Genomic DNA, 16,801 nt, shown 5'->3' on the forward strand with positions numbered 1-16,801 from the left:
TGTATAAAGGGAAGGTTCTTAAATTGCATTTATTGAAACTTAAGCATGTTTCAACGCTTTTGACACAAGGCTTTGCAGATGGCAGATGCTTTGTCCAGTCTTTGTGAGGGTTTGCAGCCCCAGAGCTGCCCTACAGATTTCTGACTGGGGGTGTAAGTAACTGGAGAAAGTGGTAGAAACTGCAGAGGGACGTTCAGCTGCTGCGAGCGACTGACGTAAGCCTGGGCTCAGTTGTATTTTGGAGGTTAAAGGTGTGCGCATGTGATGATGCGCCAGGAAGCACACTGTAATGTGTTCTCACTCAGCTTTAAACCTCCAGCTGGAAAGCTAAGTAAGTTACCAGCGTGAGTGATGACAGGACTTACTTAGATGTTACTTAAATTTGGTGGTAAAAGTGTTCTTTACCAGGTAACCCGGGGCTTTGGTTACAGACCCATCTGTGACGTTTAACATGTCTGTCTCATTCCTGCAGGCGGTCAGGTTGCAAGAAGAGATGTTCATCAAAATACTACGCAACTGAGCCTTGAGCCGCGTATCCATGAACGTGGTGCACAGAGAGGCCAGTTCCTGGGGCTGGAGCCTGGGCTTCCGTGAGGCTCCTCAGTAAATGCATGTCCAGGTAGAGGTTGACTGATGCCTGTTAATCAGTTACATCTGTCTGTGGCTTTTTTTTTTTCTAAATCAAATTCACGCAATAGGATGAGCAATACACTGGCTAAAGTTCTTGTCCCAGATACACAGGCCAAGAATGGAAGAGAGTAACTTGAATGTTACTTGTGCTGTATTAATCTATGGCCAGTAAAATAGTTAGGAAAGAGGCATGGAACAGAAGGATTTGAGGACTGAGGTAGCCATGCCTCTGAGCTGTAGCACTCACTTTTTCCTTGGCCAGAGTACACAAAGATTTCTAAGCTTCATGGTTGGATTTTACTAAAAAATACCAGAGAACAGTCATTTTCAAATACAGGGAATTAAGACAATTTAGGAAAGAGATTTAGAGACAATTTATGCTATTTGCACAAGTCCCTGTAGATGACTGAAGGGATTGCAGAACGCACTGAAATAAACTCATCCTTCTTTCTGCTTGCTTAGCGTTTCCTTCCTTCAGCTTCAAGCCACGACTGTGCCTGTTCTCATCCAGAACTTCCCGGTGGCAGTCACAGAGTCCCTGTCTTCCTGGGTCTCTTCCTTGTGTCATATGCTCTGTTGTGCTCAGAGAACTCTTCCTGCTGCCAGAGAGTTCCACCTGACCCCATGTCTGCTACACACTTTTCCTTTCTGCTACCCAGCTGCACGCTTCCACATGGAGATGGCTGCTGCACCCTTAAACAGGTATGACTGGGGAAAGGCAGAGGTGGCTATTTCCCTTACATAGTGTACCTGAAGAACACAAAAGGAATGTCTCTGGACTTGCCTTTGGCCAAGTGACAGTCATTCCTCTGAACTTGTATTTATGGAAGAGACCGTATTGTTTTAAACTACAGAGAACAAAAGGTTCTCATTTGCCAAAAGACAGAACTGAGCGATGTAACTGCACAGACAGATGTGAGACCCGGTAGGCTGCTGCTTTGGGCAACCTGGGGAGGCAGGCGGAAGGGGGAAATCTGAAAGCGTAACAAGTACGTGATAAAAGTGAGCAGCGTACACGGGTATGAGCAGCATCTACATAGCCTAGGCCCAATAAGGTCTAAGTCCTTTAGAAAATGCACCTAAATAACTTCCTCTAGCTTGCTTTCACATTGAGTTCAGCAATGACTAGAAAAAGCAGAAGTCATAGCAGTAGCCTGAGGACAACAGAAAAACATGAGAAATAGTGTAAAGCTGGGAAGAAAAAAGCGTCGTCAACAAAAACCTGAGGAGAGTAATAGCTCTATGGCTGGATGAAAACAGCTCGAGGTGCCCTTCAGAAGCCTAATTCCGTTAAAAGCCCAGCAGCAAGGACAAGGTACTAGAGGCAGCGATCCAGAAGCTGATGGAGAATGCTGTCCAGGTCCAGTAAAAACAGAGCAGGGCCGAGTACCAGGAAGAACAAGAACGGGGCCCTTGTTCTGAAAGGACCTGGTTACACCGCTTCAGCAATTAGCAAACAAGGGGATGGAGGTATGTGGTTTGTTATTTTTTAAGTGGAAGATGCTGAAGAGGCTTCTGCTATAAGGGGAGGGGACTGGAAAGCAGAAAAAGAGTGGAAAAGACCAAAAAAAAATCTTGAAAAAATCTGTAGAAGTTCTATGAAGCTAGATGTGCCTGTGTAGTACAGAAAGCAGTACAATTTTAACTCTTTACAGTAAGATGTTAAAATCAAGTATCTTTCTGGAGTTTTTTTTAATCCCAATAATAAGTAGTTTAAAAAAATGGGATAGCTGCTTTGTGTTATTTCTGAGGCCCTACAGATAGAAGAAGGGCTATACTTAATGGCAGCATGAGGCCCAGAAACACCAGCAAGCAAAGTTAACTGGTCGAGTTTAGGTCCCTTTGTGTCTGGAAACAGAGTGGGTACACAGCTGCAGTCTCCTCCTTCAGAATACTTTTCTCACAAGGAAAAGCTGATAAACATATATCCAAGTATTAAAAAAAAAAAAATCATCTTTCACAGCGTAAGCAAGGCTTACTGTAGTTGTATCACTGTCTGTGCATTTCAGGATCCGTTTCTCTCCTCTAGGAAGAATTTCATTTTACTAGTAATTCTTCCTGAAACAAAAGTAGTGTTAATTTTTTTTTGGAGCAGGATACTTTACTATGCAAAGGATTTATTTTATTCCTTTTACACCTTCCAATTTTACTGTATAGTAGCGAAAGGATGGAGGGAGATGAGGAGCAAAAACTACTCTGAGAGTCCTCACACTTCCACTGTGGTGTGATGCCGCTCCAGGTGATCGCTCAGGCTGCGGTACTCGGCTGACCATCAGTCTCATTAGCAGCTGATTTGCCCAGGTTATTCCAAGTGCTGGATAGGCTTTGTTATCCGCTACACTATAAAGAAAACATTACAAATTTCTGCATGTGTGAGTTTAATATGAAATATCTTCACTTCTGTTGTAACAAGATTACACTGAAAGAAATTATCTGCTCTTTCTCTATATTTAATGTTGTTTGCTGTATTTAAAACTGTGTCTTTCAAGACAGAGATTACAGGATGTACGCACAAAACTATACTCTAGGTTCTCTCTATAGCAAAGTGCTTCTACACAGAACAATTCATTCATTCTTCCAACTACAACCATGGTGAATACCTGCCTCTGCCTTGGTGGGCCCACTCTTGTGACAGGACAGTAACAACAGAAAGATGGTTGAGCTTCAAGTATTTGAAATGTGTAACTGCTGGCCCTGGATTCCACTCAAAGGTATATTTAGAAACGTTGGCTAGATATAATACTGCATAAGTATTACTTTAAACACTAAATTTAAACCCATTTTTCTTCCTGGAAAAAGTGCCATCTCTCCAGTAAGAGAATTACAAGATAACAAGGGGGGAATAAAAATCGAACCTTATCCTTGTTCCATGTCAGTTTCTGTATCTGGAAGATGTAACTAACTTCTCACAAAAACACAATTTATGTAGCACCTAGCTTATCTAGTAAACCGAGATTCAAACGACAAGTAAGTATGTTTCGATCCTGTTAATACCTTGGTGTCAGAAGGTATTTTTCTTAAGCAACTAACAAAACCAACTGATGAGATTTGGTTACTGTATTTTTTTAATCGGGCAGAAAATGCACTCAGTTATATCAAGAGGCAAGAAGAGATGCAAAAATACTCTTGTGTAAGTAAGCAAGTGCCAGCCATTAACTCCAGGTAATCTTCCCCCTAACTTGCTGATTAGGGATTATCGTGTAAGTGTATATGACAGTTTCTTCCACTTCACGCACATCAGTTATTGCCAATATCAGCAAATACAACATTGCTGGCTAAATGCGCTAGTGCTCCTAACACACTCTGGTAGTTTATACTGGAGTTAAAAAGAGAAAAAAAAACGGTTAAATGCTGCTGTGTATGACATCGTGACAGTTCTGTTGTGGATGACTTACCTGCAACTGCCCTGAGCAGCTTCCAGCTCGCTCACTGCATCGGTCACCTAAAGCAGAACAACAATGTTTGAAGTTGATCTGTAGCCCTGCATTTGTTTTTAGCAAGCAGAAGGGCAGGGAAGGGAACAAAGCCTATAGAAAATCCAATTTATTGGATCACATACTAAGCCAAGTTAGAAAACATGTACTCTTTCAAGGCAAGTGAGAAGGGAGTTGTGAATTATAACCTTATTCCACAGCGCTACACCTATTTAGCTAGCTACAGCTTATATGAATTTAACTACTAGTAGATACTTAATTTGTTTAAAAAAACCAAACAAAAAAGCCAGAACCACACAAAACTCTTCCAGTGCTGTAGCTATACATAAAAGGTACTGACATCCAAATCTCCAAAAGGTGTCCTCAATGATTTCACCCCCTTCGAAGGCCTGCTTAATGGAGCAGTTTGACTACAGCCCAGAAAAATCCACACCTCTCCACTCCCTCTGTTGTCTTTTAATGTCATAATTCTTCCACACAAGTTCTTCACAAAGTACAACCAATTAAGTTCTAGGTACTTCTCTACATAGAATGTACATAATGGATTAATTTACAGCCATAAGCTTTCTTAGTGTTATTATATCCACAGTTTATTTCTGTAGCTACAGACCTGATGTAATGAGTCTCCTTCCATTAGGATACAGTCTTGAAGGACCCTCTGTCAGCACATGGTCAGACTGTTGTCATTCCATGTCCGGCACTGACTGCATCTGTGAGCCAGCACCAATGTAAGACCCTCATCATGGGAAGGCAGATTTAAGAAGCTCCCTTAAATTACTTTTTTCCCTCTGGTGCTGAACCATTCCAAGGCAGAGGCTGGGTACGTCTAGACATGTCTTACCCTTAAATCTGATCTTTTGCTGGCTAGATGGGTCCTCAGAACCCCTAGGAAAAAGGCAGATAACCTTTTCCAAATGCCCGTACTTGGAGTATCCCAGAAACTTGAATCCAAGGAACTTGAATCCAGTGGTTGGCTTGACAGTGTAAATGCTGAAACACACAAACCTTGGCTCAAAGAGTAAAATCCAAACCATGCTTCCCAGGGAGAACAAATTGTCTCTAATACCAAAATTCAGAAAGCAGTTAAAGGAACTGTCAGTTTTCCTTAAAAGCTAGCTGACCCTATGAAAGACTATGTAAGAAAAAGTTGGTTAAGAAATCAGGAGTAATTCAAGGCTGAAGTTTAAATTCTACTGAATCTTAATGGGAATCTTAGTGCAAGTAAAACACTGAACGCCTGAAAGCTGTTCATATTACTGCTACGTGTGAATTCCAATACACTCCCTTCCAGTGCTGGTAGTAAGTCTAAGGCTTTACACACTGCCCATTCTGTAGTCCCAGAACTCCTCCCAGGGAACAGAAATCAAACAAGTAACAGCTGACTTGATGTTTCTAGAACCTCTTTCTTCCCGACATAAACCCCTTCTTGTTTGTGACTCAAATTCAACTTTTCTCCCTACTCCTTTTCTTCTGCTTTGAGAAGGAAACCTCCAGGCTGAGTACTTACTTAGTTGATTGAAGTGCCTTCTGGAAAGGAAGTTTTCTGACAGTGGCCTGCCTGTGCATTTACTCACCCCTTTTGTGATTAGACCAAGAGCAGTGGCATGCCACTTCTACAGGATGGAAGTAGGGTCTTGTTTAGTTTTCTCAAAAGAATATTCTTTTTGACTAGTATCATTTCTGGCCTTTTTTTGGTTGAGCTCAAGTCAGCCTGCATGCATTCTAATGCTTTAGTAATTTCAGCAGTAAGGCAAAAATGCTGAGCTTCACAAAAATGCAAAGTCCCGGGTCATTCATGGCCTCCTGTATATGTGGAATATCAGTGTGCATGCAGAGTTCCCAGCGCAATTGGGCTGGCAATGGCATTTGAAGCTAGTGTTAAGAAAGAACTCTGTTATTTTAGTTTGATGCTTTGTGCAGTTGCTGTAGGTACCTATTTTCATTAGCTTTAATGGACAACCTTTGAGAATATTAACAGTCTATAAAAGCCTAAATGATATTCGCAAAGTTTAGAGAAGTTAAATTTACTAAAGTACATCTGTTTAAGGAAGCTTCAGTTTCCATCAGTCATTGATACTCAGTTAACAGTGTTAAATGCAACACTAAGAAATCTGCATACACAGATTTCCCTCCCCCACTCCAGCCATTTCTTAAATGGTCCCTATAAAATGAGGGGCAATTTGGATGTCCTACCTGATTAATGCACAGTATTGGAGTCCTGAATCTAGTGCTTAAACTGTGAAGCTGTGCTCCAAATGTCTGCAAATACCGAGCCTTCGTAACAGAATCTGAAGCTCCAAATTCACATCGAAACAAAGCAGCAAGAGAGTCTATGATCACCAGCCGCACCATGCCTCTTGTGAGCAGGAGGGAAATCCTTTTAGTAATGCAGTTGTGAAAGGTATCCTACCGCAAAATACAAACAGCCAGCATTAAAACAGTTCAGAGTGATCTGTAAAAATCAAGATAGTAACTACAGATATCACTGCTGAAACAAGCTGAGAGTTTCTAATCGTAAAGTGAGTTTGTGTCTTTAAGTCTCACTAGTAAGCATTTTTTGCAAATCTCTTGTGGTTTTACCTGAAATAAAAATAAAGAGACCGAACTGCAGTGTACAGTTATCTGCAACTCTGACTTAAATCAGTTATTTACCAACATTTTGAAAGCTCAAGAATGCAATACTGTGATCCTAAACGGCTCCCACATTGCAGGAATGGTTCTCACTGAAACACTGAGAGGTCGACACCAGCACTGAATATTCAAGCCAGAAGTCTATGCTGCTGTTCCATTAATGACATATTAACAGCAAAATACATACCTGCTACATCAAGTCCATATTGATCAAGAGTCTTTAACAACTTTGGTGTTGCAAGTTAGTCAGGATACACACCAGCTTCTGCGTATATATTTATAACCTGTCTCCAAATTCAATGAAGATCTCCCTAGAAGCTGCAGTAAAACTAGTAGCAATAACTCTACTACATTTTAATAAATATAATGACCTACAAAAATCCATCACAATTCATTCTAAAAAAAATTCATATTTATCTTTTAATATATTTCATAATAAACCCCTACAATCGACAGTTCTTTAACAGCAAATTGCAGAGGTTAACTAGTATTTGTAACAGATCTTAGTTGACTCTTAGCTTTTTGAAAGGTCTCTTGTATCAGAAAAAGCCTGCGGTTACTGGATTATAGTGTAACGACTATGCATTTTTAATTTGTGCTAATACTTACTAGGTCTGCTGCATGCTCAACAAAAATACTGTTTCCAAATTTGATCTTTTGTATGATTTCAGCTGGAACATCCGTACGCATCTTACGTTGTTGTTCTATAAGTTGTTGCAAACGCTTACTTGGGAATATATCTTCTGTACAAATGTAGACAGCTCCTATAGTCAAGGAAACCAATTCCGTTATTACAATAGGGCTATCACATGCAAAATCTTCCTATCAGCACAAAAATAAAACAACACATTATGCACTCAAAAGCTAGACATATGCACCTGGAAATTCATGCTACTTTTTTGCAGCCATATTGAATCAATGATGAGAAACAAAAAGCCACTCCTATGACTTTCCTGTAGTGGCCCCGTCCTTTTTTTGATGCCTGTTGACACAATTGGATTTTTGTACTCTCTATTAGCTGACACATTTTGCACAGCTGCAGAGCCACCTGACCACCTAACCTGGATGACTGTGAGTATTGTAATTTATCCAACCCACTAACAGTGATACTGCACAGTTTGCTTGTTTTGGTTGGAAATCCAAACCAAAGCACTATACTGTGAAGAAAATGAACTATCCCAGCCCAAACCATACAATTAGTATTTTGATTAATTTCACTCACTGTTTTCAAATTTCTTGGGTTTAAATTTACATATGGAGGGTACTCATTGCCACAATTTTGTAAGCCAGTTTAAAGAGGATCACTCATCCAATCTCAGTCCAATTAACTCTTCCTGAAAATAGTAGATTAGATAGAAAGTATTATACTTCAATCACATTACTGTGAGTGATGTCTATATATTTTTACTGCGGTTTCTGGTTAGTAAGTATGCATTATTGCAGACAAAATTAACCATACACATCAAAGATGCTGGGAAAGAAAATATGCACAGTATTTTCTTTAATAAAAATTGTTAGTTATTGCAGAACTAGACAGAATTAGCAGCTAATACTTATAGGGTTACATCTAGGGATTAAGTCCACTCACTAAAGTGGCTGAAGCTGCTAACGCAGCTTGGCAGCCAATGTGCTTGGCAATATGAGACATCCTGAACGTTTCCACCCCACTGGTCTACCCCTATGCCAGCTGCCCAGGGAGCGGGAAGTCCCATTTCCAGATGCAACTTCCAAATCCAATCCAAGTATATTCCACGGGAAAAAAAAATGAAACTATATCCAATAGCATAAACTGAAAGATCTCAGGAGCGGATCAAGTACAATTCATGGTTAGTTTATCAATAAAAATATTCTGCTGATGGACACTTGTAGAACACGGGGTTCTGAATTCTGATAATCTTCTATACAAGGCAAAGGTGAGCCTGAGCCTAGGCCTGATTTTCTTTAGGCCTAGGCTTGCATCTTTGGTTTAATTCTCCCCAGCCTGACTATAAATTCTTATATAAATCACCCTACTTCATTTAACAAAAAAATATTTATCCGATATACAGTCTTATTTTTGAATACCAAAAAGCTATCAGGCAAAGCAAAACAATTTACCTATGCCCACTAATTAAAATAATTGTCTTTGACAGGTGGGAATTAAAGACCTTCCTCAATTATTAACACCTGGAAAAATACTTCAGCATCATCTATGCCTTCCATAGGAGATACTGAAATGTTCCTGCAATTTCTATTTCCATTCTACCTAATAACAGGTACAAATTATACTTTGGCTTCTTTTAACTCCCCTTGGCCCTGGCAGCCAATAGCATTTATTACGAGAAGATTCATTCTCCATTCTTAATTCCCCAGTTCCATTACGTATATATTTATGTCAGACGGAATGAGGGTTGTTAGCAGTTTACAATATTTGACAGTAAATAAGGGCTACAATAAAGCATCAGTGATCAGAGCAGTCATGATCTGATCATGATCCCTGAACTACAACACACAAAAAACCTAAGAAGCTGAACCACGAATATTTTCTGTACTTCCACTTTTTTCCTAGCATTTGAGTAGATAGAATTCTGAATTTTAAACTGTGGGTATAAATGCTGTCTTCGGTAATTACAATTACTGAAGTCATACGCAATACCAGTAGACACAAATGAACACATACACAAATGTTCATCAGCAAAGAAGGAAAATAAAAGAAGAAAAAACAGAGTCCACAGTTACTTGTATCCATTAAGTTTACAGTGACACCAGTAGCCTGTTGAATACTATCTGAATTTGTATGAAGCTCAAGTGAGGAAAACAGTAAACTATTAATTATATCACTTAACTGCTGAAGACTTTTTAAATAGCTAATTATGAAACAGTTAATTAGGTGAACCTTAACTTTCTTGACTATTTCCCCAGGTTAATTTCTCCTAATTGCACTAATTTTCACCTCACTCTCCAACTTGACAATGACTGAGTATCAAATAGGCAGGTGAGTATTTTTACTAAGGGCAGTTCATGCATTCCTAATCAGATTTTCAGTTTCATGATTTCTACAGAGACAGTAAGTCAAGAAAAATTTCTAATCACAGATTTGACATTACGTATAACTAATACCAGTACTCACTCAGACAAACCAATTATGCCTTGCAACACTTATACCACAACACTGAAAGTCATAATGATGCAAATTCAAAACCAAGTAAACAAACAAAGAAATAAAGAAAACCCACCAAGATATACAGCTTCCTTAAGCCCGCGTGGTTTTTGAATTTCATAGTAACAAAAGCTATGCCAACTTGTGATAATAGTTCCTGAAGCAAAACATTCTGGACTTCTCACCTACCATTCTTATTCACAGCCGATTGTCTTCCACACAATATTGCCTAATTCTGAAAGACAAAGTTTTCTTTACCATGAATGCTGGCTTGCAGACGAATCATCTGCTTTCCAAAAATCCAACCTGCCTTAAGGAGTATGTCCCTTGTCTTCTCCTTGGTTTACTTAAAAAGGATGGAATGTCCATTACTTTAGATTTCATGGTTGGTGGTTTTTTTTTTTTTCTCTGAATGCAGATTTACATTAGATAGATCGAGAAATGTATTTTGATCCTGAGATATTGTAACATTCAAGACATTTCAAAACAGAAAACCTACTGAAAAAAATGCTTTTTTCCAAAATTAACTTATCTGGAGAAAAAGAACTGCAGAATTCTAAAGATATTTTTTTTGCAGGTTATTTCATTACAGTAATAAGAACAGTGAAACACTGAAAAAAAGTAATAAAAAATTGAAGATTAATTCCTTCTTAAGCACAGTTCTGCTTCATAGACTGGCTATTTCTGCCCCAGTTTAGTTTTGTAAATATCAGCAGTCACCTGCCTATTTTCTGCTCTGCTGTAATGCTTTTTCGACACCAGATAAATTGACTACAGCAGATATTGTACTCCGAGTACCTAACTGGTCCATTTGTGATTTCTCAAAAATACAAAGTGGCACAAGTTTGTGGATTTTTTTCCCCTTTGAGTTCTGCTCATTTCACAAAACAATTGCGTAATTTTAATCTTGAACTTTAAGAGAGTTAAGCCATATAAAATTTATCAGAGTACCTTTGCCCCGGCTTAAAATTTGAGTTTCATGGTACAATGAGACCAGCACTCTCTCCCACCAGACCTTCATCAAGCCTCTTCAGCTTTTGTTTGTGCTCTTCAGTTTGAACCACAGTAAAACTTTTGATTAGGGAGAATACGCACCCATGCACTAAAAACACAGGAGCTGCTTCATAGCCAAGTGACAAGGGCTAGAAGAGACTGACAAACAACTAAACCCAGTATTAAAGACCAATACCTAATTATGAGGCAAATACACTTAATATTCACATATCTGTAAAGATAAATGAATTGTCATAACCTAAATAAAAAGAGGAGACTAGTACAAGCATCATGCTATTTGTAGTTTATTAGGAAGCTGTTAACAAGTCAAGAGTCAGGGTAGTTACCACTTTTGGGAAAACAGTGGAGAGACACTCTTTTAAGAAGTCAGTTGTCCTCAGTGATCATATAAGCGTCTTTCCTCACAGGTCCACAAAAAACAAACAGAAATCAGCTATTTCATCAAATCCCAGTGCTTCACTTTTATTTAGGCTGATAAAAGTGCTATGCTGGTTGTTGACCAAAAACCACCCCAAAGCCAAACAAATAAAATTAAAAACCAAACCAAAACACTAAAAAACCCCACCCTCAAAGGACAAATCTTGATTCCTACAAACTGTCATGCATCATACCAGCCTGTTACTAAGATTCAGTAGAAAACCTTTTTTTTTCTAGTTCAGAATTCTAATATGGTTATGAATGCATTCACACTATATGCATGTATTACTTTTGAGTATCTGCATATAAAATAAATTCAGCCAACTTGTGGTTGGCCATAACTGACACTCTTAGAATGGTAGACAGATAACCTGCAGGCAAAGGATGTCCTAATTTCTTTGTTTGCTGCCAACCTCCCAGCACTGAGAATTGTAAACAAGATTAGCACTGTCAAATGAAGTAAATACACAATAAATCTATACTGTCTAAAGAAATGTATTTCAACATCACCATCAAAAGAACAGGAAGTTTCCAGCACTAAAACAACCACACAAAAAAATCCGCCAATCCACCATAACTTTAAATCAGTAGCAAAGTTTTAGCACCGAGATTGATCTTCTATTGGTAGTGCTAGACTTCCGTGATAGTTACTAAGCATTGTTGTTCTCATCAAGTTGCCTAAAGACTAAAACTCCTCATACTTAACATAAGCTTTTAATTCCTGTATTTCTCGTAACTCAACACAACCTTTACTATTCTTTAGGGAACCCTTAATTATTGACTGCAGAGAAACCAAGTTTCATTTTCTAAATGCTATGCAAACAGAATCTGCTGCTATGACTGTATGCAGTCTAACATATGGCAAAATACCACCCTGAGAGTAAAGAACTGCAAGAATTAGGATTCCACTACTCCCTTTGCTCTCCAATTCCAGCAGCAGGATAATTCTCCCTTCTCTACCTTCTAGATTGTCAGAACTTCTGTCCTCTCACCCCTTCCAAAACACTCTGATCCTCTCACAAGATCATCGATATGATTGGCATTCTATCCCACCTTTCATGAAACTCTTAGGAGCAGGTAGATGGAGAACACTGACACGACACAGCAATCGCAATAGCACCAAGTGCTAGGTGCATAGGAAACAAGAATCGTATTCAAACAGAAATAATGAAAACACTTTGCCATTTTGTAGCCCTACAAGGAAGACTGTAGTCTGGTATAAATAGGGAGAAGTGTTGGGGCATGAATAAAAATGTATTTGCAAACTATCTGCAGTAGCTAGCAGCAACACACAAAGGAATTGAACAAAATCTATTTGCTTCTGCCCTGACTAATGATGTAACTTAAAACAAAGTGATATAAGCCACAGGCTAATTAAGGCCCTTTAAGCAAGATCTTCATTTGGACATTCCATGACTTTTCGACATGGGTGGATATAGTACAAGAAATAATTGAGTTCCCCCACAACAAACCACTGAGCTGCCAAATTAAACCCAGGGCTGCACAGAAGGAAGAGCAAGATCACAGCCAACACACACCTAAGGCAGACTACCAGGACACCAAATCCTGAGAAGTGACACAAGTTTCCTCCCTTGCTTAGGCTGCATAAAATACTAAAAATAAAATAAAAAAAATCAGGAGTTAGAGAAATGTGATAGGTTAAAAACCCCATACTCAAATAAAAGAACAAATCTGTATACTGTGGCAAGGCCAGGAAAATTGCAGGTACAAAAAAATGTTAACTTTGTTCAATTATATTTCCATCAATTTTACTCTGCGAATCACTATAATTCTTGTCATCAAACATTCTCTGAAATTTGAAACCTCCAACTAAGAATATATACCATATATCCCAAGATGTTTATGGAAAATTATCTGACAAGCTGCTGTGCTGTGGTTGTTACCTGAGGAGTCAGTAGCTACTTAGGACAGCAATGTTTTTCATATATGGTTTGCATATGTCTAGTTTAACCCACAGTGGCAGGCAGGTAAACAACAGCATAATTTAACACAAATTTTGTATTGCATTATGCTGTGATGCAAGGCATGTGCACAGCATGCTTTTGTCTGTTTCAAGGCGTACTAAAGTATCATTACTAAACGAGCTTACTACTAAAGCTATTGCAGAAGGGCAAGACATGCACTGAACATGTGCATCTACAAAGACAATATATTCCTCCAAGTGGCAAATTAATCAGTATTTATTTTTCAGTACTTACCAGACTCTAATCCTCCATACTTGTAAGGATACTGCACACAAAGGCACAGTTGTAAGCTAATCTGAGTCTTCCCAGCAGAACTTTCCCCGGCAAGTTCTGTGATTCCCTCTAAAGGAATGCCACCTTTTAGCAAGTTATCTAGTACTGAACATCCAAGGCTTAGCTTCTGGTGTTGGGAGGTGAGATGATCTTGGTAGAGCTGAAGAGCTGCAGGGTTTAGGATTTTTTTTAACATGAGGGGGGGGGGGGGGGGGTTGGAAAAAAAAAAAAAGTTTTATTCAGTATCTTTCTGACACACAAGGATACAAAATAGAGGCTGTATACCAGGTTTATATCTACAAGGGATGCTTTCTTTGCTGATGGGAAATTTTTCTGATTCAGCCTGGTCTTCCCCACATCTTTTCCTCACCCTCACAGGGCCTACTAACTAAATGCCTGTTCAATACTTGATAGTTTACCCTGAGCCCTTTCTTCCTCTCAAACTTTTTTCCTTTCTCTGCCTCTAAGGAGTCTCTATGGAAAGCTATGCTCTGGGAAAATACTGCCAGCAAGGTTCAAGCACAGCAATTGCAGAAATGTAAAGCTATAGCAGACTATGAAACAGCATAGCAGGCATCTCGCTAAGGCCTGATGAAATAGGCAAATCACAAGAAAATAACTTTGAAGTACAGAGCTGCCACGAAGCATTTGTACAGGAGGATCTATTAGTTTCTGCTTATTTTGGAATAAGGTGTTTATAGTGAATCAGTTTATATAGTTTTTTAAGTTTTTCAACAAGTCTTAGTCCAAAAGGAAAATAGTGAGAGAGAGAGAAAGAAAAAGGAAAGATTCTGTTCCTCTAATCAAGTTTTTCAGACTGGAGAATCATTTTGTCCCATTTCAAGCAGGCTTGATCCTGAAGAAGGACACCCACCCACTTCCATCTCTTTTCAAGGTCTCAGAGGAACCGTCCTTAGGATAGTTTAATAAAAACACTTGCCTTTTCATTTTCAAAAGCCATGTTACTGTGTCAACGAGGAGCCAAAAACATATTTTCTCCCAGTGACATTATTTTAAGACTTAAATAAAACTTTTTTTTTGTATTGACCAGATTACCTGTAAGCATACTGTTTCTCCTCAGCGCATGAGAGACTGTTTTCAGTAAGCACTGTATATCTGCACTAGATAGTTTCATCAATCTTTGCAAGTCCGCTCCAGAAAGATTTAAAATCTCTTTTATTGATTTTATGTCAGCTGAAATTAGAAGAACTTTTACAAATACTTTTGGCTGGATTACAGTGTTATACACAACAGTAAAACTTTTTCCACTTTCTACTGTTCATTTACTTGAAGTTTATCTACGCTGCATCATTGTAAGCTGAGCAGGCAACTATTACTTTGTACCAACAAACGCTATAAAATTGTTCGGAAAATGATTACTGCAGCATGGGCAAAAGCTATCCATTCTAATTACTCAAAAAACTTGCTTATCAAATAATTAGTTCTAAAATGTTAATATACATCTATATACTTATATGCATAAACACACAATTACATAAAGGAAGACACTATGGCGACAGATCTATTAGTAAGACACTGGCAAACTAAGTTACCTTTCTTAAGGGCAGCAACTACTTTAGGGTTCAAGTCAAACTGCTCCCAATTCATTTCCTGATTACAGCGCCGGGCTGAACAGCACATCAGGTAATTTTAAAGCGGCTTTTTGACATAAATGCAACAACAACAAAAAAGCATCATTCAGTGTCAAAAGTTTGTAGGATTTTCTTCATGTATTAACAATGTATTTATCAATTGTCTTAGAAAAGTAACAGCGATTCGGCACACTGGTAAAAGTCTTCTCAGATGGCTGTTTAAATATATTGTTAAGAGTTCAGCTAATAATACTGCAGTTAAGAACTACTAGTAATTTTAATTGCTTGTGATCCTGCATAGTACTTTTGCTCTGGGTTGAAGCTTGTGATGTTGGATAGTCATTTCTACCCTGCCACACTTTACACTAGCTTTTCATTTCCCAACAGAAAATAAGATCCCATGCATGTACAATTTGGGATGATCCAGGTCTATTCATACACTGGACAAATACATTTTGATCAGCTAAAAGCAAAATTTAGTATTCAAACCAGTTTCTTGTAACAACATTAAACATTCTTTTTGATACAAAAGGCAACAGTTCACAGTTCAGCACTACAGCTGCCTAGAAGAGTACCTGGGCTCTGTCACTGTTACCAGCTCCCAGTCAGGCAGGGCTGCGGCGGGTGCGTTGAGGGTTACACAAGAACACGGGAATCACGGAGGGTCCCTCTGTTAACACGGGGGAGGAGAGGCTGACGACAGAGGGGAGGATTCTGACGACAGAACAAATGCAGAAGAAGGTTCTTTTCGAGCAGCATTTATTTAAAGCAACACTCTGACAAGAGTTTTAAGTCGAACTTACTGAAATGAACCATGACTATAAGGACCTTTGACTGGAGGGACCTCAGACCATTCCGTATACTCCCCTCCCACGAAGCCACTCCACCGCAGCCACTGTGCGAGGCACTGGGAAAACAGGGAAATCACCGGCGGGGAGCCAGCGGGAAGCCAGGCGTGTCCCACGGGCAGGGCGCCGCCAGGGCCTACCGCGGCCTGCCCTGGGCACGGGGCGCCGAGCGGCAGCACCGCCGTGAGAAACGGTTGAGGGGGAGCGGGACAGCCGGGCCCGCCCCGCCCGCGGCCTAGCAGCCCCCCAGCACTGCCGGGAGCGGCCACGCCACAGCCGGCGCCCCCGCGGGGGCCTTGGCGGCGGCCGGCAGGACCTCGCCTCAGAGCACCCACAGACAGGGCCGCGACACCGCCCTCGCCCTCGCTACGAGCCCCCCGCCAAAGGCCCTAGCCAATCGGCGAGCAACCTGCCTGCGACGTCACCGGCCACAGGCCAATCAAAATTCCTCAAAGCGATCTCCGCGGCAGGACAACCAATGGCAGGGCGCTGCTCAACGAGCGGGCGGGACGCTCTGCGCTCTGGTATGGGCTCTTCCGCGGGGCTGGACGGGGAGCGGCAGCGGAGAGGAGCGTTCGCTACTGCCAGCGGTGACGCGAGGGCCTTGGGGCGGGCGCTGCCCACTACCAATAGCGGGGCCACCACCGAACCGCTCCTCAAGGCCGCGGCCGGCGGAGCCCGCCCGCGGGCGGCCCTGCTCGCTAATTGGCTATCGCGCTTCCCCGAACGCGGAAAGCGGGGGCGGGGGTGAGGCTCGCGCTCCCTTCGTTTCCGGGTTGCGGGGCAGGCAATTCCCAATGCGCATGCGCCTCGAGCGGCCAAAGGGGGTGGGGTGGGA

At 40.5% G+C, this 16,801-nt stretch overlaps 1 protein-coding gene across 7 annotated transcripts; it reads right to left on the reverse strand.

Annotated features, from left to right (window-relative positions):
- On the reverse strand, window positions 1–16,724 carry XRCC3 (X-ray repair cross complementing 3). Of its 7 annotated transcripts, none has more exons than XM_027794669.2 (10): window positions 15,919–16,720; window positions 15,691–15,829; window positions 15,077–15,182; window positions 14,580–14,717; window positions 13,485–13,691; window positions 7,305–7,459; window positions 6,258–6,470; window positions 4,026–4,072; window positions 2,841–2,970; window positions 1–1,380 (listed from the first exon to the last, which is right to left on the reverse strand). In XM_027794669.2, the coding sequence occupies exons 3-10, from the start codon at window positions 15,162–15,164 to the stop codon at window positions 1,282–1,284; spliced, it is 1,077 nt and encodes a 358-aa protein (XP_027650470.1). In that variant the 5' UTR covers window positions 15,165–15,182; window positions 15,691–15,829; window positions 15,919–16,720; the 3' UTR covers window positions 1–1,281. The 7 variants fall into 7 exon arrangements, 6 of the variants coding, with proteins under 6 accessions (XP_027650470.1, XP_013159131.2, XP_027650472.1 ...); XR_003556877.2 differs by lacking the exon at window positions 1–1,380 and adding an exon at window positions 4,906–5,054 and having other exon boundaries at window positions 2,883–2,970; window positions 15,919–16,721; XM_013303677.3 differs by lacking the exon at window positions 14,580–14,717 and having other exon boundaries at window positions 15,919–16,724.
- Window positions 16,725–16,801: the final 77 nt, after the last annotated feature.

This window comes from Falco peregrinus, chromosome 1 (assembly GCF_023634155.1).
Source record: "Falco peregrinus isolate bFalPer1 chromosome 1, bFalPer1.pri, whole genome shotgun sequence".
Lineage (NCBI taxonomy): Eukaryota > Metazoa > Chordata > Aves > Falconiformes > Falconidae > Falco > Falco peregrinus.

Coding starts and splice junctions, on each gene's coding strand:
- XRCC3 (XM_027794669.2), bottom strand. CDS start 15,164: ATGTGCTGTTCAGCCCGGCGCTGTAATCAGGAAATGAATTGGGAGCAG. Junction 6,471..7,304: donor TTGAGCATGCAGCAGACCTA/GTAAGTATTAGC, acceptor ATTTTGCGGTAG/GATACCTTTCACAACTGCAT. Junction 4,073..6,257: donor CAATACTGTGCATTAATCAG/GTAGGACATCCA, acceptor GTTCTGCTTTAG/GTGACCGATGCAGTGAGCGA.